Source organism: Oncorhynchus keta, chromosome 29 (genome assembly GCF_023373465.1).
Source record: "Oncorhynchus keta strain PuntledgeMale-10-30-2019 chromosome 29, Oket_V2, whole genome shotgun sequence".
NCBI classification, from domain to species: domain Eukaryota; kingdom Metazoa; phylum Chordata; class Actinopteri; order Salmoniformes; family Salmonidae; genus Oncorhynchus; species Oncorhynchus keta.
In genome coordinates, this window is record NC_068449.1 from 46,122,656 (window position 1) to 46,149,788 (window position 27,133).

The 27,133-nt window shown below is 44.7% G+C and overlaps 1 protein-coding gene and 1 pseudogene across 5 annotated transcripts in view; both read right to left on the reverse strand.

Annotated features, from left to right (window-relative positions):
* Positions 1 to 602: 602 nt before the first annotated feature.
* Positions 603 to 12,792, reverse strand: LOC118361858 (tudor domain-containing protein 7B-like; annotated as a pseudogene).
* Positions 12,793 to 18,883: 6,091 nt separating this feature from the next.
* stra6l (STRA6-like) overlaps positions 18,884 to 27,133 on the reverse strand; it is a 29,305-nt gene continuing 21,055 nt past the window's right edge. For all 5 annotated transcript variants that reach the window (XM_052486668.1, XM_052486669.1, XM_035743753.2 and 2 more), the window contains 11 exons: positions 27,031 to 27,104; positions 26,661 to 26,772; positions 26,380 to 26,533; positions 25,910 to 25,985; positions 25,707 to 25,788; positions 25,552 to 25,600; positions 24,239 to 24,356; positions 23,809 to 23,928; positions 20,927 to 21,090; positions 20,460 to 20,618; positions 18,884 to 19,854 (listed from right to left, as the gene is read on the reverse strand). In XM_052486668.1, coding sequence (XP_052342628.1) covers positions 19,604 to 19,854; positions 20,460 to 20,618; positions 20,927 to 21,090; positions 23,809 to 23,928; positions 24,239 to 24,356; positions 25,552 to 25,600; positions 25,707 to 25,788; positions 25,910 to 25,985; positions 26,380 to 26,533; positions 26,661 to 26,772; positions 27,031 to 27,104 — 1,359 coding nt within the window. In that variant the 3' untranslated portion in view covers positions 18,884 to 19,603. The remainder of the gene's footprint in view (positions 19,855 to 20,459; positions 20,619 to 20,926; positions 21,091 to 23,808; positions 23,929 to 24,238; positions 24,357 to 25,551; positions 25,601 to 25,706; positions 25,789 to 25,909; positions 25,986 to 26,379; positions 26,534 to 26,660; positions 26,773 to 27,030; positions 27,105 to 27,133) is intronic.

A 27,133-nucleotide genomic window follows, 5' to 3' on the forward strand; every position in this document is an offset into this window, starting at 1 on the left:
ACAATTTCAGCGTATATGATAGACTCTGGCAGAGTTCTACCTGTGCGGGATAAGAAAAGGATACCACAACAGTCTTGTGCGTTCGGTCTGTCCAGTCCGGTTCTACGGGGCGGTACTCAGCTCCTCTGGGAAGTCACGTGTACACAGATGTCTGTCTCCTCTGAACTGGGGCCTGGTCAAAAGCAGTGCACTACGTAAGGAATAGGGTGCCCTTTCAGATGCAACTAGTGACTTTGCGTTATTCTTTTTTAAATATATGTCGCTACTGGCTATTTATGTATTTTTGTCATTCTCAAAGAAATTCAATATATGAATCCACCAATCGCCTTCCTGTCCCAGGGAAGCTCCGCCTCCACCACACACTCCACCTGGGCCGCCAGGGGCTTCTTCTCTAACAGTTATATTGCCTCAGCCATGTGAAAACGAAACCAAACAAAGCCCATAAATCAGCAAGGACTAAAAACACAATGAAGTCAGACTTCATTCCGGAGACAAGTGTGTGACTGGCTTTTTTCATTTGTATAAAATCAAAAAAACTGTGGAGGCCTCCAGGCCCTAATCTGTCCACTCACTTATGGTCCACCTTGGCCTGGCCTTTCTGTTCATCTCCGGGCCGGCGTCTCCTTGTTGTAAAGGACCATCTCTCCCATCAGCTTGTACGGGTCCTGTGTTTTATTTGACACATTTCAAAATGTACTGAACACAAATGTAAAAACGCAACATGCAAGAGTTACAGTTCGTATGAGGAAAATTGGTCAATGAAATAAATTCATTATGCCCTAATCTATGGATTTCACATGACCGGGAATACAGATATGCATCTGTTGGTGAGATACCTTTTAAATAAAAAAGTGGGCTTTTCTTTTTTGACCCTTTTTCTCCCCAATTTCGTGGTATCCAATTGTTACTATCTTGTCTCATCGCTACAACTCCCATACGGGCTCGGGAGAGACGAAGGTCGAAAGCCATGCGTCCTCCAAAACACAACCCAACCAACCCAACCCAACACTGCTTCTTAAAACAGCGCGCATCCAACCCGGAAGCCAGCCGCACCAATGTGTCGGAGGAAACACCGTGCACCTGGCAACCTTGGTTAGCGCGCACTGTCCCCGGCCCGCCACAGGAGTCGCTGGTGTGCGATGAGACAAGGATAATAATAGAAGGACATAATAAAATATATACTGCTATAGTCATTGTTTTTTGAACTTTCAATTCTCCCTGACTGTCTAGCTTTTATTTTGATGATTGTCGGTCCTCAAAGACTATATTAAAAAAATGATAAAGAACGGTTATCTTTTCTACATACTTTATATGTTGTTTTAGTCGTCTTAGTTCACACTGAAAGCAATAAAAAAAAACAGTTTGACAGAGAAATCGCTGTCACGGGAGTTCAACAATATGGACTAAAATATACAAAACATATATCCAAATACACGTCATCGCCAAGACTAAACAAAATCAATGTCTAAGACTAAGCTACGCCATTAACCATTTCTCTGCAGAGTCCCAAATGGCACCCTTTTCCCTTACATAGTGCGCTACTTTTGTGCAAATGTAGTGCACCATGTAGGGAATTAGGGTGCCATTTGGGACGCAGATATTGACAGCTCTCTTGAACTGGTTACCTGCCACGGCTGCAGCACAAAGTGTCCCGGGTGACAGGCCACAGACACGTAGACGTCCATGTTCTGGCCCGCCTGGGGAAGCTCCATGAGAGGGGTCAGCGCCAGCTGCTTCTCTCCCCAAGCGCAGGTGACCAAAGTGGGGGTGAGCACTTTTGACGTGTCCCCGGCACCCTCCAGAGGGCTGGGGGTCTTGGTGGAGACAGGGATAGGGCTGCAGGCTGGGCTGTCGAGGGTAAACTGATCCACCATGTTGGCGACCATGGTGTCGAGGAAACTGGGGGTAGGGAGGCCGTCCTTCTGGGGTCCGGGGAATGCGGGGTGCTTCCATAGGTCAGAGGTCACCATCTGGTGGTTAACACTGTTGGTGACATCCTGGGAGCCCTGAGAGGTAAACAGGTAAACAAGCTCTATAGAAAAGGAGAGGGTTAAAAATGCTTGGAGATCAACATGACATAGGAAAATCAATAACATTTCATTTTAAAGTTCAGCTTGAAGATCTACAGCGCATAGAGGAAAGGAGGGAGAGGGTTAGAAACCTTGAAGATCTAACAGTACAGAAGGAAAATCAATCGAAAATATGTCTCTTTTTCCTTTTTCAAAGTGCTTTTAACTAAAGGGGAAGAGAGGGTTAAAATCAGTCCAAGTTAGAGCCTTTCATCTTGTCTTTTTTGGACATCCAGTGTGCCTACTTTCAGTTCGTGTCTTCTGAAAGCTGATGAAAGCTATGCTAATGAGGACAACTCTGTGGCCCAATTCTTTCATTGCGCCAGCTGTGGATCACACCTGCTTCTAAATGTCTAATCAACTCTCATCCGTCTATGCTTCACTTTTTCAAGCATCATATTGCTGCTCTTGAAGCAAGCAAATTCAATAGTTTTGTTTAAAGTGTGCCTACTGCAATTTCTTCCCAAATGACATTCTGAACCAGCTGTTCAGCTAGCTGTTACCACACCTGTAGTACAAAAACAGTTGACACAGTGCATTCAGAAAGTATTCAGACCCCTTGACTTTTTCCACATTGTGTTATGTCAAAGCCTTATTCTAAAATGGATTCAATTGCCCCCCCCCCCTCATCAATCTACACACAATATCCCATAATGACAAATCAAAAACAGTTTTTTAGAAATACTGTAGAATGGCTTCCATTTGGCCACTAACATAAAGGTCTGATTGGTGGAGTGCTGCAGAGATGGGAGTCCTTCCAGAAGGACAACCATCTCCACAGAGGAACTGTGGAGCTCTGTCAAAGTTACCATTGGGTTCTTGGTCACCTCCCTGACTAACTGATTGCCCAGTTTGACCAGGCGATGTCGTGGAGAATCGTCTCAGAAATATAACACGCATACAAGAACTTGTGAATTCAATATACACTTTAATACAAAGTAGCAAAAGCGAGCCCTTCCATGGAAGGACCCTATCACAAACATAACAGGGCCAAGCCCCTCCATGGAAGGACCCTATCACAAACATAACAGGGCCAAGCCCTTCCATGGAAGGACCCTATCACAAGCGTAACAGGGCCAAGCCCTTCCATGGAAGGACCCTATCACAAGCGTAACAGGGCCAAGCCCTTCCATGGAAGGACCCTATCACAAACATAACAGGGCCAAGCCCTTCCATGGAAGGACCCTATCACAAACATAACAGGGCCAAGCCCTTCCATGGAAGGACCCTATCACAAACATAACAGGGCCAAGCCCTTCCATGGAAGGACCCTATCACAAGCGTAACAGGGCCAAGCCCTTCCATGGAAGGACCCTATCACAAACATAACAGGGCCAAGCCCTTCCATGGAAGGACCCTATCACAAACATAACAGGGCCAAGCCCTTCCATGGAAGGACCCTATCACAAGCGTAACAGGGCCAAGCCCTTCCATGGAAGGACCCTATCACAAGCGTAACAGGGCCAAGCCCCTCCATGGAAGGACCCTATCACAAGCGTAACAGGGCCAAGCCCTTCCATGGAAGGACCCTATCACAAACATAACAGGGCCAAGCCCTTCCATGGAAGGACCCTATCACAAACATAACAGGGCCAAGCCCTTCCATGGAAGGACCCTATCACAAACATAACAGGGCCAAGCCCTTCCATGGAAGGACCCTATCACAAACGTAACAGGGCCGAGCCCCTCCATAGAAAGAGACTAAATTCTCATATTACAGAGTCCTGCCTTTATAGGATCCTGTCTTTGCATAACATATAGAGTCCCCTCCCTCTATATGAAAATAGCTTCCCGTGGCATTTTATTATTTTCTTCTCATCTCAGAGCTAGTTCACACCCACTAAAGCTCATATCTGCTTTTGGTTAGGTTATAACGATGGTAGAACCCTTTTCACGTCCTAAAAATAATGTATGCATTGCATGCTTATGTTTCACGTGTTAGTCATCAGTTATCTTGCTTCCATCTTTCTTCCTGTATCCTTCTGACCATAGTACGTCCAGCTGTCATAAATGTTCGTATGGTCTTGGTTAATGTACTCTTTCAAAAATAGAGTATAACCTGGGTGGCATATGGCCTGGGTGTCATCTTTGTCACACCTACTGCCGGTGTGCCATAGAGCAAGGCCATAATGTGCTCCACTCCGAGGCTGACCCTATGCTGCTCCCAGCAAGTCAGAGACAGAGCGATACAGAAAGAGAGAGAGATGGAAAAAGAGATGGCGACATAAATGGAGAAAGAGATGGTGACAGAAGCGTGAGAGAGCGAGAGAGAAATGGAGAAAGAGATGGTGACAGAAGCGTAGAGTATGCATTGCAGAAATGGAGAAAGAGATGGTGACAGTTATCGTTCCAGAGCGAGAGAGAAATGGAGAAAGAGATGGTGACAAAGCGTGAGAGAGCTTGAGAGAGAAATGGAAAAAGAGATGGTGATAGCGTGGGTGGCAGAGAGAAATGGAGAAAGAGATTGTGACACCTAAGCGTGTGGGAGAGAGCAAGAGAAATGGAGAAAGAGATGGTGACAGAAGCGTGCAAGTCAGAGCGAGAGAGAAATGGAGAAAGAGATGGTGACAGAAGCGTGAGGGAGAGAGAGATAAATGGAGAAAGAGATGGTGACAGAAGCGTGAGAGAGCGAGAGAGAAATGGAGAAAGAGATGGTGACAGAAGCGTGAGAGAGCGAGAGAGAAATGGAGAAAGAGATGGTGACAGAAGCGTGAGAGAGCGAGAGAGAAATGGAGAAAGAGATGGTGACAGAAGCGTGAGAGAGCGAGAGAGAAATGGAGAAAGAGATGGTGACAGAAGCGTGAGGGAGCGAGAGAGAAATGGAGAAAGAGATGGTGACAGAAGCGTGAGGGAGAGAGAGAGAAATGGAGAAAGAGATGGTGACAGAAGCGTGAGGGAGCGAGAGAGAAATGGAGAAAGAGATGGTGACAGAAGCGTGAGGGAGAGAGAGAGAAATGGAGAAAGAGATGGTGACAGAAGCGTGAGGGAGAGAGAGATAAATGGAGAAAGAGATGGTGACAGAAGCGTGAGGGAGAGAGAGATAAATGGAGAAAGAGATGGTGACAGAAGCGTGAGGGAGAGAGAGAGAAATGGAGAAAGAGATGGTGACAGAAGCGTGAGGGAGAGAGAGAGAAATGGAGAAAGAGATGGTGACAGAAGCGTGAGGGAGAGAGAGATAAATGGAGAAAGAGATGGTGACAGAAGCGTGAGGGAGAGAGAGAGAAATGGAGAAAGAGATGGTGACAGAAGCGTGAGGGAGAGGGAGCTGCAGAGAGAAAACAGAGCGGGAAAGAGAGATGGAAAAAGAACAAAAGCGATTAAAATCAACCTCTTGCCCCATATTACATCCCAGAGGTACTTAGATATGAGAGGATCCCTGAAGGATAAAGACAGCGGATTAAACACAGGAGAATGTGGAATGCCACTAACTGTGGTGACGTGTCACGTGTAAATAAACATTACATTTAGCTACCTGCTTGTATTCTCCATCACACAAATCCCAACTCGTCTTTCCAACGAATCCTTTTCAGGAGACACATCGTAGTTGCAACGCTCAGAAGAAATGGGGGAAATGGGAGTTGAACTTGGTTACCAGCTAGTAGACAGGTAGCCAGCCGCCTGGAAGGGCAGCTTGAGGAAGTCTTTCTGCAGCTGCAATAGTGTGGTTCTACTGAGGACCTCAGAGAAGCCATGGTCCACCTAGTACACCTGTAGAGCAACAAGACAGTCGGGTTATAAACAGGGCCTTGAACTCTCTGTGGACTGAAAACCTACAAGGCACAGTCTTCTAGTAGTACACCTGCATGGCTGGTTACTGGGCTAGTGGTCCAGGTAAAACACCTGAGGGGCAACAAGACAAGACTGGTTATAAACAGGGCCTTGTAGGTGATGTGGAATGGACACCTGTATAGGAAGGGCCAATAAAAACGTCCTCATTATTTCCTGCTTCCCATGATTATTATTTTTTACACTAGACTGTAAAATCCAGCTAAAAAGTTTGCAGAAAAGTATCCTTATAAGGCCATTCTTTTATTTTTGTATGTCACCTTTATTTAACCAGGTAGGCTAGTTGAGAACAAGTTCTCATTTGCAACTGCGACCTGGCCAAGATAAAGCAAAGCAGTTCAGCACATACAACAACACAGAGTTACACATGGAATAAACAAACATACAATCAATAATACAGTAGAAAAACTATATATACAGCATGTGCATATGAGGTAGGATAAGAGAGGTAAGGCAATAAATAGGCCATGGTGGCGAAAAAAATTACAATATAGCAATTAAACACTGGAATGGTAGAATGTGCAGAAGATGTATGTGCAAGTAGAGATACTGGGGTGCAAAGGAGCAAGATAAATAAATAAATACAGTATGGGGATGAGGTAGTTGGATGGGCTATTTACAGATGGGCTATGTACAGGTGCAGCAATCTGTGAGCTGCTCTGACAGCTGGTGCTCAAAGCTAGTGAGGGAGATACGAGTCTCCAGTTTTAGTGATTTTTGCAGTTCGTTCCAGTCATTGGCAGCAGAGAACTGGAAGGAGAGACGGCCAAAGGAAGAATTGGCTTTGGGGGTGACCAGTAAGATATACCTGCTGGAGCGCGTGCTTCGGGTGGGTGTTGCTATGGTGACCAGTGAACTGAGATAAGGTGGGGCTTTACCTAGCATAGACTTGTAGATGACCTGGAGCCAGTGGGTTTGGCGACGAGTATGAAGCGAGGGCCAGCCAACGAGAGCGTGCAGGTCACAGTGGTGTGTAGTATATGGGGCTTTGGTGACAAAACAGATGGCACTGTGATAGACTGCATCCAATTTGTTGAGTAGAGTGTTGGAGGCTATTGTGTAAATGACATCGCCGAAGTCGAGGATCGGTAGAATGGTCAGTATGTTTGGCAGCATGAGTGAAGGATGCTCTTTTGCGAAATAGGAATCCAATTCTAGATTTAATTTTGGATTGGAGATGTTTAATGTGAGCCTGGAAGGAGAGTTTACAGTCTAACCAGACACCTAGGTATTTGCAGTTGTCCACATATTCTAAGTCAGAACCTTCCAGAGTAGTGATGCTGGACGGGGAGGCGGGTGCGGGCAGCGATCGGTTGAAGAGCATGCATTTAGTTTTACTTGCATTTGAGAGCAGTTGGAGGCCACGGAAGGAGAGTTGTACGGCATTGAAGCTTGTCTGGAGGTTAGTTAACATAGTGTCTGAAGAAGGGCCAGAGGTATACAGAATGGTGTCGTCTGCGTAGAGGTGAATCAAATAATCACATCATTGATGTATACAGAGAAGAGAGTCGGCCCGAGAATTGAACCCTGTGGCACCCCCATAGAGACTGCCAGAGGTCCGGACAACAGGCTCTCCGATTTGACACACTGAACTCTTTTTCTTTTAAGGGGGGGGGGGTGTATTGACTCCGGAAGGTGCTGTCCTGGCGTCGTGAGGGAGTTTGTTCCACCATTGGGGGCCAGAGCAGCGAACAGTTTTGACTGGGCTGAGCGGGAACTGTACTTCCTCAGTGGTAGGGAGGCGAGCAGGCCAGAGGTGGATGAACGCAGTGCCCTTGTTTGGGTGTAGGGCCTGATCAGAGCCTGGAGGTACTGAGGTGCCGTTCCCCTCACAGCTCCGTAGGCAAGCACCATGGTCTTGTAGCGGATGTGAGCGGGGTGACGTGAGAGAACTTGGGAAGGTTGAACACCAGACGGGCTGCGGCGTTCCGGATGAGTTGTAGGGGTTTAATGGCACATGCAGGGAGCCCAGCCAACAGCGAGTTGCAGTAATCCAGACGGGAGATGACAAGTGCCTGGATTAGGACCTGCGCCGCTTCCTGTGTGAGGCAGGGTCGTACTCTGCGGATGTTGTAGAGCATGAACCTACAGGAACGGGCCACCGCCTTGATGTTAGTTGAGAACGACAGGGTGTTGTCCAGGATCACGCCAAGGTTCTTAGCGCTCTGGGAGGAGGACATAATGGAGTTGTCAACCGTGATGGCGAGATCATGGAACGGGCAGTCCTTCCCCGGGAGGAAGAGCAGCTCCGTCTTGCCGAGGTTCAGCTTGAGGTGTAGATCCGTCATCCACACTGATATGTCTGCCAGACATGCAGAGATGCGATTCGCCACCTGGTCATCAGAAGGGGGAAAGGAGAAGATTAATTGTGTGTCGTCTGCATAGCAATGATAGGAGAGACCATGTGAGGTTATGACAGAGCCAAGTGACTTGGTGTATAGCGAGAATAGGAGAGGGCCTAGAACAGAGCCCTGGGGGACACCAGTGGTGAGAGCGCGTGGTGAGGAGACAGATTCTCGCCACGCCACCTGGTAGGAGCGACCTGTCAGGTAGGACGCAATCCAAGCGTGGGCCGCGCCGGAGATGCCCAACTCGGAGAGGGTGGAGAGGAGTATCTGATGGTTCACAGTATCGACCTTAGCCAGGTCGATGAATACGACTGCACAGTAGTCTCTTATCGATGGCAGTTATGATATCGCTTAGGACCTTGAGCGTGGCTAAGGTGTACCCATGACCAGCTCTGAAACCAGATTGCATAGCGGAGAAGGTATGGTGGGATTCGAAATGGTCGGTAATCTGTTTAATAACTTGGCTTTCAAAGACCTTTTAACCCATTATCACACACTTCTCTTTTCACCACATTTTAATAGGCCAATGTTTGTTCAACTTTTCACCACCTAATCGTGTTTTTACTCACAGTTCCCTGCAGCGCTTCACAAACCTATAGGGGAAATTTCCTGGACACTGATTAAGCCTAGTCCTGAACTAAATAGAACTTTCAATGAAGATTCTCCATCAAGCTTGCCCCTCCAAGACCTTCCTTACCTTGACTTTTGTCGGTCATGACCTCACAGACCTGGGCCATGGCGACCTCCTCGCCCCTCTCCACTTTGACGGCCGCAAGTTGGCCAGCCGAGGGGAAGGGGAGGAGCCTCTGAGCACTGAGCTGGCTGTAGACCGTTGTCATGGATTCCTCCATTGCCTGAGAGTAGCCCTCGCCTATGTAGCTGAGTAAGAAAAGTAAAATCCCCAACATTTCCCAAAAGTTTTCAGGTTTTTCTGAAATCTTAGTTGAAGGATTTCCGGAAACCGCAGGAAATGTTGCATGGGAGGGAATCTTCTAAACAGGAAAATAGAGGCTTTAGGCAGCAAAAATGACCTGAAAAGTTCATGAAATGCCCTCGAAATTGCAATGTCAAAGACGAGCAATTTATCAAAAGAAATAATCAAATGACCAAAGAAATAAGCTACCTGAGGATGACCAGGTCGATGCTGCTTGCCTCCACAACCAGCACTGAGGGGAACTCCTCCTTGGGGAGCAGCAGTGGAGGAACCATGTGGGTGCTGTTGAGCTTGTAACCCGACGGGGAGGACGGGGTGCTGCTCATCTGCATGTCCAAACAACATACCTTACTACAGTTGTGCCAATGTGTTTTCTACCAGTTTCTTCTATTGGAGTCGGCTCAGGATTGAGAGGGAATCAATTTCAAGAGTCGATTCCCGACTCCAGGAATTGAGGAATCAGAAATGACTCCAATATCTGATTACCTGAATTAAACAATGAATAAATACAATAATATTTCTGGAGGAGAACAGGCAGCCCTACCTTGGCCTTGTACTCCGTGGCGGGGCCGTAAAGGATGGCCTTATTTTTCTTGTCGGGCATGGGGTACTTCACAGTGCAGATGTCCTGTAAGAGAGACAGGTTGGCCAGGATGTCCTCTGGGAAGGGGGGCCTTGAAGGTCTCCTGGCAGGGCATGGGCCCACAGGCCGTGGCTGTATTTAGACAGCAGCTCCTTCAGTCTGAGGCACGCCTCCGCAGGGAAGCTCACCGCTATAGGGGAGAGGGGGGATAGGGGTGGTGGGGGTAGGGGAGCCCATCCATGTGGGGGAGGTGAGGAAGGGAGGAGTTGGGGGGGGGGGGGTAGTTGTGGGCTTCCATGAGGGCGAGGTGGAAGTAGGGGTTTCCACAAATTACAGGTGGGTGTAGGGAGAAGGTGGGAAGGAGAGGGCTTCCACAAGGTAGAGGGGGCAGTTGGAGAGGTGGGGGTATGGGTCGGGGAGTGCTTCCACGAGGGGGCCGGTGGAGTGGGCGAGGTCTGACTCTGGTTCAAGGAGGGGCTCTGCAGTGAGTAGAATAGAGGAGCCAGTTTCATTGGGTTGGTGGTGACTGGTTTGCCTGGAGCGGTAGTGATGGGTTTAACTAGGAGGGTTGTCGCTGGTTTGACAGTATAAGGGGCCGTTGCGGGTTTGACTGGTGCGACAGCAAGGCTGGTGGGTTGGGCTGAGGGGGGTAGACCAGCCTATCTGCTTGATTGGTACTAACGGGCTTCTCAACCTGAAACACAAAGTTTCACTCAATGCATCAAAGTGCACGAAACATCTCAAAACACTACAGGAAAAAGGCGCTACTATCGAATGTTTACGAAAATCTGTGGGTGAAAAATAAACTGGTAGCTATTCTATCATTTCAAAACAATTCCTTTAGTTTCTGATAGAAGGGAAACAAAGATAATATGATTTTCCACTAGATACTTACTGAGCAGACATGTGTCCAGTTCTCCAGGTCTATGACCGCTTGGCCAGGTAGGTCCTGGTTGTGCATGTTCCGGTACACACAGGGCAGCTTGGACAGCCACAGACCACTGTAGTACTTCTTCAGCACTTCAGAGATCCGACTCTGGACCACCTGGGGGTTGTAGCCTCCCGGCTGAAGGGCTTTGGGCGTCGGAGGAGGTGCAGAGACGTTACTGATGGTAATGGAGGGAGCTGGGAAATAGTAGGATGAATGGATGACACATTATTACATAGTATACCAGCAAGTCATGTTCAGTAGGGTGAAATCATTTTCAAATGTTTTGTACAGTAACACTACCATCACTAAAGCGTCCAGAGGACAGATGCACTCTTCCTTTTATTTCTTCTTGGTACTTTTTTAAACTGCACCGTTGGTTTGGGGCTTGTAAAGTAAGCATTTCACCTGTTGTTTTCGGCGCGTGTGGCTAATAAAATGTTCTTTGAAACCAGATGGCCTCTACGGGGATACACAGCATACACTTCCTAGGAAGAAATACTCTGTGTTTCGGATTTCAGACAAAATCTCCACTATGAATCTGCTGCTATGGAATTAGCCAAATCTCCAACTGGAGAAAGGAGGGTCCCACTTGACTTACCAGGAGCTTTCTGGGTGGTATTCATAATGCGATGGTTGACTTCATTCACCAGTCTAGAATGAAAAGGTACATTTCTTGTCTGGCCTGAAGAAAAACAGAGGTAGAGTAATATCTGTTGGTACTATTTGAATGCAGAGAAGACATTCTGCAGTAACGTTACATCAAATGACATTGAATACGGTATAACATCACAAACCACCTATGTCTTACACAATGGTATGCGTTAGTGCCCTCCACACCTCTCATACTAAAACATGTGTTCCTTCCACTCACCTCTCACTCTGTTTCACCTCAGTGATGGACTCCCTGTTCTGACTCTGTAGGGGCCGGAGCAGGGGGGGTTGACCCTCTCATCATGCGCTGAAGCCTCCACAGGTGTTGTAGCTCTGCGGCCATTGGGGTCCCATGGAGGTGTAAGGCTGGCTCCAGCCAGAGCGCACTGGAGCACGGTCAGGCTGACGCAGGGACATGCGAGGCTTCTCTGGAGGAAGACAAGGGGAGAGATGGAAGAGGTAGATGTCAGTGATGATAGCATCCTGCTTCACTTTCTCACTCACTGGTTGTATTAATATGTGCAAAGAATCAGGAGAGAGAGAGAGACGGAGAGAGAAATATGATTTTGGTCTGAAAGGCCCTTATTCTTAGCTCTTTTGGAAAAAAAATAAAGTTCTCAAAGGAATAGTTAACTGGGCCATCGAGGAAAGACACATTCAGAAAAAGAGCCATTGCCAGATGACACTGACTGTGACAAGGACAGACGAGACCTAGCATAGAACACAAAGTTTGAAGCCAATTTCGACCTCATCTGACAGTTCAGCATCTGGGAGCTGCCAGGCGCCCTCTTGCTGGACTTCTGAAGAGCGACCAGCTGAGCGATGTGGGCCGTTTCTTGACAGACTGCAGCAAAGCACATTATCTACAGGAGAAATATGGAGAGTACAAGCTCATACAAAGTGACACCTATTGGCTTAAAACTTGAATCTGACTAGCTCAACTCTCCTCAAACTCCAAATCTGTCCTTCCTCCTGAAATGTGTACGTCTTCACTTCCCTTCATTAGATTTAAAAGGAAAGTGGCAGGTAGAAAGGAAACGGATGGTATAAGGGTTATGCTGCTTGCTCCCGAGGGACAAAGGCAGATTTTTTTACTTAGTCGGCTCGGGGATTCAAACCAGCGACGTTTCAGTTACTGGCCCAACGCTCTTAACCACTAGGATACCAGCCACCCGTTTATTGGGACGAAGGCCTTGCCTCCCCCATGCAATTCTCCATCCTGACCACAGAGGGGGTACTGCGGAGGAAGCACTCCAGTGAAGGGTAGCCAAGCTTTCGGTCAGGAATGAACTCCCCCGTCAGCGACCTGTATTCCGCCTGATGGACACCCCGTTCTTATTGGCCTGGAGGACAGCCCGGAGCATCTTCTTCATCAGACAGGTGTCAGGAACATAATGAAGAAGACAGCTGTCAGTATCAACACAAAATTACGAATGAACTACTTTGTATTGCAGGGCCATTTTGTTCCTTCTTAAATACAAATAAACAAATAGAGACAATTTAGAATGAATGTTCAATCATTGCGCTAGATAGCTAAGTCAGTTAGGTTCTACAGTCACCAAACACACTTACCAAGGCCTCAAATATGCTCGCTAAATACTTCAGCTGTATATATGTAGTTAAGTTAAAGTTACCTCGATATAACCAGCTCAAAAACTATCTAGCTATACGGTTGCCCACTTAGGCTACGGCTTTCCCAGTGTTTGTTGTTAGCCAACCAAACAAAAGTGGTGATTGCAGCAAAGATGTTTAGAAGGTTACAAAAGTTTGTTTTGATTGTAAGTTGAACTGGATGACAAAACAGTGGGGCACCTGTCATGGGGGGACGCCGATCTTTGGGCGGTCAAACACGTTTTTCAAAGTAACTTTTCCTATAAACATGCATTGTCCTGAGCAACTGTATCCAATGTCAGTCATTGCACTATATTACTGTCTACGGGTAAGCTGTAGCCTTAACGTTGCTGGCAAAAAAAATGCTGCTAGCTAGCCAACGTCTGCTAACGTTAACTAGCGCCTAGCGGGCAAGTTCACTGGAAGTTATTGTAACGAAAGTATCCAAGCTTCAAACTAACGTTAGCTAACGTACATGGCTATTGTTAAAAGTCGCGTGTGGGGCGCCCACGTTCCCTCGCGTTCAGGTTGTCAAATGTAATAATTATCAGCATTCGTGGCAGCTTTTAGTAAATATGTGATTTATTTTATTGTAAGACATTTACATAAATGTAATTAATCACGTTCAAGTCAAAGATACTCAATTACAATCATTGATGCAACCAGAATGTCTACATATTGAAATACACTTGACTGTGGCCTATGTACAGTATGTGTGGCATACTATAGCTGCTGGACATAGTTTGGGGGTAGGAGTGCTGCGATGGGGAGAATGCAGATTATTATTTTTTTTTGCAGGTGCTGAAGACTTCTACATCAGTCTGCTAATACAGAAGTAATAAAGGCCCAGTACACTACTTTTGTGATGTTTAACTATGTAATAACTGAAATGGTCTAGTCATTCATTTTTGTAGACACTCTTATCCAAAGCAACTTATGGTTACATTTGCATACTGGTCCCGCAAGGGAATCAAACCCACAACCAGAGCATTGCCAACAGCATGCTCTACCAACTGAGCCACATTACAACTTAAATGAGGAGAATAAGAACAATGAAAAATTGATTTTTGATACTGTTGCAAAGCTAACTAAAATGCAGCATTCCCCAAGAGAGGATGGCTTTTCACTTAAGCAGTGAGAAATTCATGAACTTCTTTGACGAAAAGATCATGATCTTAAGAAAGCAAATTACGGACTCCTCTTACGGACTCCGCATATTTCTCCAAAGCTCAGAGACAAGTTTTTTAATACTATATATCCTGACACATTGATGAAAATAGTCTTGGCCTCTAAAACTTCAAGCTGCATACTGGACCCTATTCCAACTAAATGACTGAAAGAGCTGCTTCCTGTGCTTGGCCCTCCTATGTTGAATATAATAAATGGTTCCCTATCCACCAGATGTGTAAATAAAGCCTCTCTTGAAAAAGTCAAACCTTGACCCAGAAAATATAAAAAACGATCATATCGAATCTCCCATTCTTCTCAAAAAAGTTTTGAAAAAGCTGTTGCGTAGCAACTCACTGCCTTCCTGAAGACAAACAATGTATACAAAATGATTCAGTCTGGTTTTAGACCCCATCATAGCACTGAGACTGCACTTCTGAAGGTGGTAATTCACCTTTTAATGGCGTTAAACCAAAGCTCTGCATCTGTCCTCTTGCTCCTAGACCTTAGTGCTGCGTTTGATACCATCGATTACCACGTTCTTTCGGAGAGATTGGAAACCCAAATTGGTCTACACGGACAAGTTCTGGCCTGGTTTAGATCTTATCTATCAGTTGGATGGCTCTGTGGATGGCTTGTCTTCTGACAAATCAACTGTAAATCAGTGTTCCTCAAATTTCCGTTTTAGGACCACTCTTGTTTTCACTATATACAGTTGAAGTCGGAAGTTGACATACACCTTAGCCAACTACTTTTAAAATCAGTTTTTCACAATTCTTGACATTTAATCTGTAACGGTTCTCTTCGTCTGAGGAAGAGTAGTCAAGATCAGACCAACACGCATCGTGGTAAGTGTCCATGTAAGTATTTTTATAGAACGGAACACGAAACAAAAATAACAACGAGAATGTAAGAAACGAAACAGTCCTGTCAGGTGAAACAACACAAAACAGAAAACAACTACCCACAAACACAGGTAAGGAACAGGCTACCTAAGTATGGTTCTCAATCAGAGACAACGATAGACTGATTGGGAACCATACCAGGCCAAACACAGAAATACAAAACATAGAATGAACTCCCCAACCCAAAATAGAGACATTAAAAAGGAACTAAGGTCAGGATGTGACATAATCCTAATAAAATTTCCCTGTCTTAGGTCAGTTTGGATCACCACTTTATTTTAAGAATGTGAAATGTCAGAATAATAGTTGAGAGAATTATTTATTTCAGCTTTCATTTCTTTCATCACATTCCCAGTGGGTCAGATGTTTACATACACCCAATTAGTATTTGGTAGCATTGCCTTTAAATTGTTTAACTTGGGCCAAACATTTTGGGTAGCCTTCCACAAGCTTCCCACAATACTTGGGTGGATTTTGGCCCATTCCTCCTGACAGAGCTGGTGTAACTGAGTCAGGTTTGTAGGCCTTGCTCGCACACGCTTTTTCAGTTCTGCCCACACATTTTCCATAGGATTGAGGTCAGGGTTTTGTGATGGCCACTCCAATACCTTGACTTTGTTGTCCTTAAGCCATTTTGCCACAACTTTGGAAGTATGCTAGGGGTCATTGTCCATTTGGAAGACCCATTTGCAACCAAGCTTTAACTTCCTGACTGATATCTTGAGATGTTGCTTCAATATATCCACATAATTTTCTTTCCTTGTGATGCCATCTATTTTGTGAAGTGCACCAGTCCCTCCTGCAGCAAAGCAGTCCCACAACATGATGCTGCCACCCCTGCTTCACGTTTGGGATGGTGTTCTTCGGCTTGCAAGCCTCCCTCCTTTTCCTCCAAACATAATGATGGTCATTATGGCCAAACAGTTATTTTTTTGTTTCATCAGACCAGAGGATATTTCTCCAAAAGTACGATCTTTGTCCCCATGTGCAGTTGCAAACCATAGTTTGGATTTTTTTAATGGCCGTTTAGGAGCAGTGGCTTCTTCCTTGCTGAGCGGCCTTTCAGGTTATGTCGATATAGGACTCATTTTACTGTGGATATAGATACTTTTGTACCTGTTTCCTCCAGCATCTTCACAAGGTCCTTTGCTGGTGTTCTGAGATTGATTTGCACTTTTTGCACCAAAGTACCTTCATCTCTAGGAGACAGAATGCGTCTCCTTCCTGAGCGGTATGACGGCTGCATGGTCCCATGGTGTTTATAGTTGGCACTATTGTTTGTACAGATGAACGTGGTACCTTCAGGCGTTTAGAAATTGCTCCCGAGAATGAAACACACTTGTGGAGGTCTACCATTTTCTTTCTGATGTCTTGGCTGATTTCTTTTGATTTTCCCATGATGTCAAGCAAAGAGGCACGGAGTTTGAAGGTAGGCCTTAAAATATATCCACAGGTACACTTCCAGTTGACTCAAATGATGTCAATTAGCCTATCAAAAGCTTCTAAAGCCATGACATAATTATCTGGAATTTTCCATGCTGTTTGAAGGCATATTCAACTGTAAACTTCTGACCCACTGGAATTGTGATACAGTGAATTATAAGTGAAATAATCTGTCTGTAAACAATTGTTAGAAAAATTACTTGTGTCATGCACAAAGTAGATGCACCTAACCGACTTGCCAAAACTAGAGTTTGTTAACCAGACATTTGTGGAGTGGTTGAAAAACAAGTTTTAATGACTCCAACCTAAGTGTATGTAAACGTCTGACTTTAACTGTATTTTGCCTATTGGTGATGTCATTCGGAAACATAATGTTAACTTTCACTGCTATGAGGACGATACACAGCTGTACATTTTGATGAAACATGGTGAAGCCCCAAAATTGCCCTCCCTGGAAGCCTGTGTTTCAGACATAAGGAAGTGGATGGTGGCAAATGTTTTACTTATAAATTCGGACAGAGATGCTAGTTCTAGGTCCTAAGAAACAAAGAGATCTTCTGTTGGACCTGACAATTAATCTTGACTGTTGTACAGCCATCGCAAAAATAACTGGGAAGGACCTCGGCGTTACTCTGGACCCTAATCTCTTTTTTGACGAACATATCATATTTATTTTTTTTGTTTGAATTTTAAACCTTTTTCTCCCCAATTTCGTGGTATCCAATTGTTTAGTAGCTACTATCTTGTCTCATCGCTACAACTCCCGTACGGGCTCGGGAGAGACGAAGGTTGAAAGTCATGCATCCTCCAATACACAACTCAACCAAGCCGCACTGCTTCTTAACACAGTGCCATCCAACCCGGAAGCCAGCCGCACCAATGTGTCGGAGGAAACACCGTGCACCTGGCAACTTTGGTTAGCACGCACTGCGCCCGAGCCGCCACAGGAGTCGCTGGTGCGCGATGAGACAAGGATTTCCCTACCGGCCAAACCCTCCCTAACCCGGATGACGCTAGGCCAATTGTGCGTCGCCCCACGGACCTCCCGGTCGCGGCCGGTTACGACAGAGCCTGGGCGCGAACCCAGAGTCTCTGGTGGCACAGCTGGCGCTGCAGGACAACGCCCTTCACCACTGCGCCACCCGGTCCGGGGGCCACCTGGCCACCCACCTGCGCCACCTGGTCCGGGGGTGTGAAGGTGAACGGAAAGGCACTGGAGCAACAAACCGCCCTTGCTGTCTCTGTCTGGCCGGTTCCCCTCTCTCCACTGGGACTCTCTGCTTCTAACCCTATTACGGGGGCTGAGTCACTGGCTTACTGGTGCTCTTCCATGCCGTCCCTAGGAGGGGTGCGTCACTTGAGTGGGTTGAGTCACTGACGTGATCTTCCTGTCCGGGTTGCGGGTTTGTGCCGTGGGGCAGATCTTTGTGGGCTATACTTGGCCTTGTCTCAGGGTAGTAGGTTGGTGGTTGAAGATATCCCTCTAGTGGTGTGGGGGCTGTGCCTTGGCAAAGTGGGTGTGGTTATATCCTGCATGTTTGGCCCTGTCTGGGGGTATCGTCGGACAGGGCCACAGTGTATCCCGACCCCTCCTGTCTCAGCCTCCAGTATTTATGCTGCAGTAGTTTATGTGTCGGGGAGCTAGGGTCAGTTTGTTATATCTGGAGTATTTCTCATGTCTTATCCGGTGTCCTGTGTGAATTTAAGTATGCTCCTCTAATTCTCTCTCTCTCTCTTCCCTCGGATGACCTGAGCCCTAGGACCATGCCTCAGGACTACCTGGCCTGATGACTCCTTGCGGTCCCCAGTCCACCTGGTCATGCTGCCACTCCAGTTTCAACTGTTCTGCCTGTGCCTATGGAACCCTGACCTGTTCACTGGACGTGCTACCTTGTCCCCGACCTGCTGTTTTGGACTCTCTCTCTCTACCGCACCTGCTGTCTCTAAGTCTGAATGATCGGCGATGAAAATCCAACTGACATTTACTCCTGAGGTGCTGACCTGCACCCTCTACAACCAATGGGATTATTATCGACCCTGCTCGTCATCTATGAACGTTGGAACATCTTGGCCCTGTTCTGTTATAATCTCCACCCGGCACAGCCAGAAGAGGACTGGCCACCCCTCAGAGCCTGGTTCCTCTCTAGATTTCTTCCTAGGTTCTTCCTAGGTTCTGGCCTTTCTAGGGAGCTTTTCCTAGCCACTGTGCTTCTACATCTGCATTGCTTGCTGTTTGGGGTTTTAGGCTGGGTTTCTGTACAGCACTTTGTGACATGTAAAAAGGGCTTTATAAATACATTTGATTGATTGACTGATTGATGTCATTTGATTAATAAAAATAATTAATTTGATGTGGATGTTTTGTATCTTTACCCATAACTTTGCACCTTTGATGTGAGGACATGGTTTTGTTCTTTCTGGATTCCATTAGAATGACAATCAAAGAGAAAGGGACTTCAATTCCTACAATTTAATCCTGCAAAATACTGTTCTTAATTATACAACTAGCTTTTTTGCCAGAGCAGAGATGCTGAATTATTTTGTTGCTTGAGCTACAGACATCTATATTGTTCTGCTAATAGTAGTAAAGGCCCAGTGCACTATTTTTATGAGAAGAAAAAAAAACATATTTAAGAATAAACATATTTTAAAATGTATATACAATTACCAGTCAACATTTTTGATACACCTACTCATTCAAGGGTTACACTATTATTCTACAATGTAGAAAAATAGTACAAATAAAGAAAAACTCTTGAATGAGTAGGTGTGTGCAAACTTTTGACTGGTACTGTATATTTTTTTAATGATGATTTTTCAGGGAGTGCTGCAGCGCCCTCAGCACCTCTACTTCCCGCGGCTATGTGGCCTACTAAAAACAAACGGGCCATTATGAGGTAAAAAGCATAACTGTGTCCATTTGTCCTGTCATCTTTCACAGTAGAAGTAATTATGTAGCTATTTCCCGAATTTACAATACATTAATCATATTATTCATCACATACAATACAATACATTGTAAGAGCTTGGCCTACAGAAGAATTGGCCTGTAGTATCAAGTGTAGCACTCATGAGCCAAAACGTGTCCTCGGAATGTCTGTAGGTCTACTAAATGTTACATCACAGTATTGTACTACACTATTTCAGGCCGCGCGTGTATAAACCCGGAGCAGAATCAGTCAGTTAATGCCTGCCCATTGGTCATCGTCTGATCTGACGTAACTGTAGCGGCTGTGGCCGTCATCTCTGGTGCCTGTCCCATCTGTTCGGTCTGAGAGGCCAGCAGCCAGGCTTGGACCACAGTGTCCTGGTGGTGAGTGGGACTGGACGAGGTCCTGTTCTTCCTCAGGAGGATCAGTCGTGGGTTCTTCATCAGGGTGTAGAGGAGCATCCATCGCCGCCTGGCCCTGCTTCCACGGGCTGAATCTACAACACAGTGGTAATAGAGAGAACTTCCACGGGCTGAATCTACAACACAGTGGTATTAGAGAGAGACTGACATTATCTACAAAATATGTATTGTCCCAGTGTTCCTATTTCAGGTCTCAAATGTCACTTGTGTGAGTTGTGGGGCGTCCAAGATCTGCTAATTTGTCTCTTTTGATCAAGTCTGGGTTGGGCTACTGAGGTTTGCAGTGGCGGAAAAAGTACATCATTTTAAAGATACCTTAGTAGAAAATGACTCAAGTAAAAGTGAAAGTCATCCAGTAAAATACTACTTGAGTAAAAGTCTAAAAATATTTGTTTTTAAATATACTTAAGTATCATAAATGTCATTGCTAAAATATAAATAGTGAAGTACAGATACACCCCAAAAACTACTTAAGTAGTACTTTAAAGTATTTTTACTTAGGTACTTTACACAACTGGAGGTTAGTATGATTTGTGCTCTCAGAAGCTTCTGATCTCAAGGACTATTTAGTCTAATATACACTCACATGATGAGAAACTTCAACCTAGAGTAAATTATGTTTTAAACAGCCCATTATTTGATCTGCAGCTGTGTTCATGACATCTTAATGTTAACTGACCTGGCGAAGATGTGTTGTTGAACGTGGAGTAGGATGCTGCCTCTGTGGTCCTCTGTTGTTTCGCCGTGGTGTTGGACAGGAGAAGATGGCAGAAACACACCATGACAGGATTGTTGTGGTAGTGGTCTGCAAAAATCATCCCGATCCAAGTACTGTAACCTAAAATAGACAGTCAAAGAGTTACATTCTATATGACATTTACTTGCCACACAATCTTTGTCATACAAATCCTGTCAAATGCTGCCACCTTCTGTATAAATCCTATATTACAGGCCCTGCGAAACCTTAGTCCTGGGGCCACTCCTCTGGATGCACGTTTTGGTGTTTTTCCCTAGCACAACACAGCTGATTCAATTATCCAACTCATCATCAAGCTTTGATTATTTGAATCAGCTGTGTAGTGTTGGGGCAAAAAACTAAAGGTGAACTCAGGGGCGGGGGGGCCCTAACTAGGTCACGAAACTGACCAGGGTCCATGGACTCGTATCCCTTCGGCATGATGGTACGGTCGATGCGTGACACCAGCCAGGTGCCCACCACGCAGCTGGTTAGCAGACGCAGGATGCAGTTACTCAGGCCCATCACAACGTTGTAGAAGAAGAAGAAGTAGTTGAAGTTGTGGAACGCCTTCCTAAAAGGGGAGATACCATAGAGTGCCATGTCAACAATGTACACTGAGTACACCAAGCGCTAGGAACACCTTCCCGATATTTCGCCCTCAGAACAGCTTCAATTCGTCAGGGCACGGACTCTACAAGGTGTCGAAAGTGTTCCACAGGGATGCTGGCCCATGTTGACTCCAATGCTTCCCACAGTTGTGTCAAGTGGGCTGGATGTCCTTTGGGTGTTGGACCATTCTTGATACACACAGGAAACTGTTGAGCGTGAATAACACAGCAGTGTTGCAGTTCTTGCCACAAACCGGTGAGCCTGGCACCTACTACCATGTCCCATTCAAAGGCACTTAAATCTTTTGTCTTGCCCATTCACCCTATGAATGGCACACATACACAATCCATGTCTCAATTCCCTCAAGGATTATTATTTATTTTTTTACCCTGTCTCCTCCCCTTCATCTACACTGATTGAAGTGGATTTAACAAGTGACATTAATAAGATCACAGCTTTCACATGTGTTCTTAATATTTTGTATACTCAGTGTATGTATTTCCTGATATGTATGCAGAACATGCCAAAGTGGGGTCACGGCATGCGTGTTGTGTCTGTGGTTGTGTGTGTTCTTGTGTGTGTGTGCAAACAGCTTGACTGCACATTGTCTTTGCCACACATGTATGCATTATGAAGCTCAACTAGCTCTGGTTTGGGTGAAACGCTGTGTCAACCCATAAAATCTCCTCCAGTCTGTCACCAGAGACATGCAAGATTAACTTATTGGTTGTGTTTAACGCTTCACATTAGCTTGTGGACATTAGCGTTAGCAGGTGAGAACCACTATTACTAATCCCCAGCGTTAACCCTGGGATAAGAAAAGCTTGCGTAACTAAGGTCAACTAAAATAAATAGCTGTGGGTAAAGAAAAATACTTGTGAAAAGATATTATGATGTAAACCAGGAAGTCCAATGCCAATTTTTGTCCCAATATTTACCTTTGCAGTATGATATGTATAGTACAATGGAAGCTGCTGAGGGGAGGACGGCTCACGATAATGTCTGAAACTAAGCTAATGGAATGGCATCAAACACATAGAAACCATGTGTTTGATACCATTCCACTGATTCTGCTCCAGTCATTACCTCTTGTGGTACAGTACCAGTGAAAAGTCTGGACACACTTACTCATTTAAGGATTTTTCTAAATTTTTTACTATGTTCTACATTGTAGAATAATACGGAAGACATCAAAACTATGAAATTACACACATGGAATCATGTAGTAACCAAAACGAATCAAAATATGCCTTGATGACAGCTTTGCACACTCTTGGCATTCTCTCAATCACCTTCATGAGGAAGGCATTTCAATTAACAGGTGTGCCTTGTTAAAAGTTAATTTGTGGAATTTATTTCCTTCTTAACGCGTTTGAGTCATATTATGGCAAGAACAGCTCAAATAAGCAAAGAGAAATAGCAGTGCATCATTACTTTAAGACGTGAAGGTCAGTCAATACGGAACATTTCAAGAACTTTGAAAGTTTCTTCAAGTGCAGTTGCTAAAACCATCAAGCACTATGATGAAACTGGCTCTCATGAGGACCACGACAGGAATGGAAGACCCAGAGTTACCTCTGCTGCAGAGGATAAGTTCCTTAGAGTTTACTGCACCTCAGATTGCAGCCCATTGCATCTTCACAGAGTTCAAGTAACAGACACATCTCAACATCAACTGTTCAGAGGACTGTGTGAATCAGGCCTTCATGGTCAAAATGCTGCAAAGAAACCACTACTATACGACACCAATAATAAGAAGAGACTTGCTTAGGCCAAGAAACACGAGCAATGGACATTAAACCGGTGAAAATCTGTCCTTTGGTCTCATGAGTCCAAATTTGAGATTTCTGGTTCCAACTGCCGTGTAAGGTGTGATGGTGTGGGGGTGCTTTGCCGGTGACACTGTCTGTGATTTATTTAGAATTCAAGGCACACTTAACCAGCATGGATACCACAGCATTCTGCAGCGATACGCCATCCCATCTGGTTTGCGCTTAGTGGGACTATCATTTGTTTTTCAACAGGACAATGACCCAACAAACCTCCAGGCTGTGTAAGAGCTATTTGACCAAGAAGGAGATTGATGGGGTGCTGCATCAGATGATCTGGTCTCCACAATCACCCAACCTCAACCCAAATGAGATGGTTTGGGATGAGTTGGACCGCAGAGTGAAGGAAAAGTAGCCAACAAGTGCTCAGCACATGTGGGAACTCCTTCAAGACTGTTGGAAAAGCATTCCAGGTGAAGCTGGTTGAGAGAATGCCAAGAGTGTGCAAAGCTGTCATCAAGGCAGAGTGCGGCTACTTTGAAGAATTTCAAATCTAAAATATGTTTTGATTTGTTGAACACTTTTTCGGTTACTACCTGATTCCATGTGTTATTTCATAGTGTTGTGTCTTCACTATTATTCTACCATGTAGAAAATAGTCAAATTAAAGAAAAACCCTTGAAAGAGTAGGTGTGTCCAAACGTTTGACTGGTACTGTACATGTGGGTGTTTAATCATGCACCATGTCCTCCCTTGAAATCCTTTAATTAAGGAACTGTTAAGCATTCTTCTTTCTTTGTGTGAGCATTCCAAAGACTGGGTAGAGTCCGTGATGGGTGAATGACTGGTGACCAGTAGGCTAAGGTGAACGTTAGGTCAAGAGGTATGGCCTGTGTTGCATAATACCCCACCTGTTGTTGAGTGCCAGAGGTTTCTTCCTGTCTGACGGTGAGATCTTGTCCTGAAGGAAGAACACTTGGACCAGCACCACCTGTAGTATAACCAATCCTATAACGATACCTATGGTCAAACTGATAGAGAGAACGTTACTTCATACAGGATAAGGAAACTCACACTGCTTGGATATGTATACATACCCAGGAAATATGTTACGTCAACGCTCAATGGGTAAAGAAATACCAGCGATCAGTGACATTTTTTCATATGAGCTGAGCGGCTCCTTGAATATGTTTTATTTCTGAATAGTTAGAGCCTGTTTAAAGCACTGAACGGGCCAGTTTCCCAAATCCAGATGAAGCCTAATCCTGGACTCAAAAACACTTTCAATGGAGATTCTCTGTTAATCTGGGTCTGGGAAACTGTCCCATGGAGTACACTTACAGAATGGTTCCCATGTTGGTCAACATTTCCAACACTCTTCCATTTTGGATGGGGAGGACCACTCCGTAGGTAAAGAGCAACGCAAAGACGAACTGGACAAAGTGAACAATTAGAAAACCTGGAAGAAATTGGAGAACTTTCAGATAGAATGCATTTATTTATCTTTTACCTATCCAATAAATAATTATTCACGGTCACCTCCAAAATTATTGGCACCCTTCATAAAGATGAACAAAAAAGACTGTAAATAATACAAATACTGCGCTATACTGTATCCCCCCCAAAAAAGTGACAATTACATAGTTTTATACTAATACAATTGTTCGGAGAAAGAGATTACGCTTAAGAAGTTGTTTTTTTTTTATCTAAAAAAGATACCTGTCAATATTACTGGCAACCCTGAAGATTATTATAAATAAAATCAAACTAAATAAAATCTGCATTAACATTCTACTTTTAAAAAATGTATCTCAGTTTAAGGAACTGTATTGTGGCCTTCCTTGGCTTGCTGTTTCACTGGGGTATAAAAATGAGGTAACACACGTGCAAAATCCCTTTGTCATCCATCACCATGCGGAAAGGCAAATAAATCACAAATGAAAAGAGACAACTGGTTGTTGACATTCATAAATTAGGCAATGGGTACCAAAAAATACCCTGAAAAACCAAATATACCACTTACCACTATTAGGGCAACATTTACAAAGTTTTAAACCACTGGAACTGTGGTAAACTTCCCTGGTAGAGGACCCAAGTGGATCTTGTCCCCACACACAGTGAGGAAGACAGTTCGGATGACATCAAAAAATCTTGTGGTCACCAAGCCTCCAACTCAAAAGTTAGACGCCAACACCATGCCAATAGGCTATTTTATTGAGAGCAAACAACAAATGTAAACTCCTGGAGTTTGCTAAACGGCATTGGCACTTGGATTAAAACCGGGTGCAATGGCCATCACAGTTTTCAATCTCATTCAGCATTATCGGAGAAAGGCTTAGCGCTGTCATCCTTGCAAGGGATAGGCGCACAAAGCATTGAAAACAGGAAAATCATTTTCACAGATATCTTTGAGATTTCATTTTATTACTTAAAACGAAAAAAAATTCTCTGAGCAATTTTATTAGCATAAATGAGTATTTTGTTTATCATATAATATGTCTCTGTATTGGTATTACTTATTTTCCACAGTATTCTTTGCTCATCTTTATCAAGAGTGGCAATCATTTTGGAGGTGACTGTTTATGTCTCATTCTATATATCCCCTTATAAGTATGTATCGTGTGGGCTGAAAGGAAGAGGAAAGGTTGTCTTACCCCACAAAGTAAATGCTATTTGCCATCCGGAGTATCTTGTGATGGCAGCCTGTATGTAACGTTACAAAATATGACTCTTAAATATTTTGACACTACAAAAAACATTCCCAATAATTCTGTGGAACATTCTGGCATTGGAATGCGCTGCTACTCACCACACTGACTGCAGAATTGGGATTATGGAATTTCTCAGGAAGAAAGGCCTTCTCCCCCGCCCACAATCTCTTCAGATGTTTCCTGTGACAGGGCTAAAATTATAACAGCAATGCTCACAGATCATACATAATTTACATAATCTATACTGTGTATATACAGTATATGGAATATTTGTGGAATAACTGCATCAAACAGGACATACCGGTAGCATGCTAACACATGGAATGTGTATGACACAGACGTTAGGCTGGCAAAGATGGTCGTGGCTAGCCAGCAGTCTGGAAAATCATTCAAACAAACAAACTGACACGTAAACTATGCAGACTGATGAATGATAATGGTACAAATATTCAGGCAAACTCTGCACTCTTTGAAAAAAGGGTTCCAAAAGGGTTCCAAAAGGGTTCTTTGGCTGTCCCCTATGGGGCTGTCCCCTATGGTTCCAGGTCGAACCCCCTGGAACCATGTAGAACCAGATAGAACCCTCTGGAACCATGTAGAACCAGAGGATTCTACATGGAACCCAAAAGGGTTCTTCAAAGGGTTCTCCTATTTGGACAGCCGGAGAACCGTTTTAGGTTCTAGATAGCACCTTTCTTTCTACGAGTGTGGGTGCGGCAACACACGCACGCAAGCATGCACACACACAATAGTCTAAACCACGCTCCTTACTTCTGGCAACGTGAGCGAATTCCTCAAATTGGGGGATCATAGCTACAAATATCTCTGTCTCATTGCAGGAAAAAGCCAGCTTCTTCAGTTGGTCTTTCAGAACATCCAATTTATCAAACGCATAGTCACTGAGACTATAGTCAGCCAAAGTCATCTGTGGAAGGACAGACACACCCAAAGCACACAGTCAGAAGCACACAAAAATATGTCAAATAAAATACCTAAAATAAGTGTAAAATAACACATGAAAAACCTAATCCCGCCCATATAACAAGGCGAACCGTGTATAAGCCAATCAGGGATATGATGGATGTGCCGATCATTCTGTTAGGGAACTTGAAGTGGGGGTCCCAGTCATAGACCCTCCTCTGGAACCAACTGGCCTCCAGTTTCCTATAAAAACGATTACCGGAATTTAACGAAACCATTCTTAACGCTCCATGAAAAATCTTTAAGACACACAACCAGTTGATGCTGAATGTTTGCATGACCAACGATGAAATGTGAATGATTGTCACGTGTTGAACATAGTAGGCCTAATTTTGAAACCAGGCCAATGGTGGTGTATTTATCAATGGTGTGACAGGCTGTTACCAATGATTTACTTTTATATAACCACAGAATATATCATGAGCCAGTGTTTCTCCTTACTGTTCAATAGGGATCCTCCTCAACAACCTCTGTACATGCTTGGCCTGGTGACACTGGATTAGCTGGTCTTGGTCCTGAAAGAAGATTCTTGTCAACAGACAAA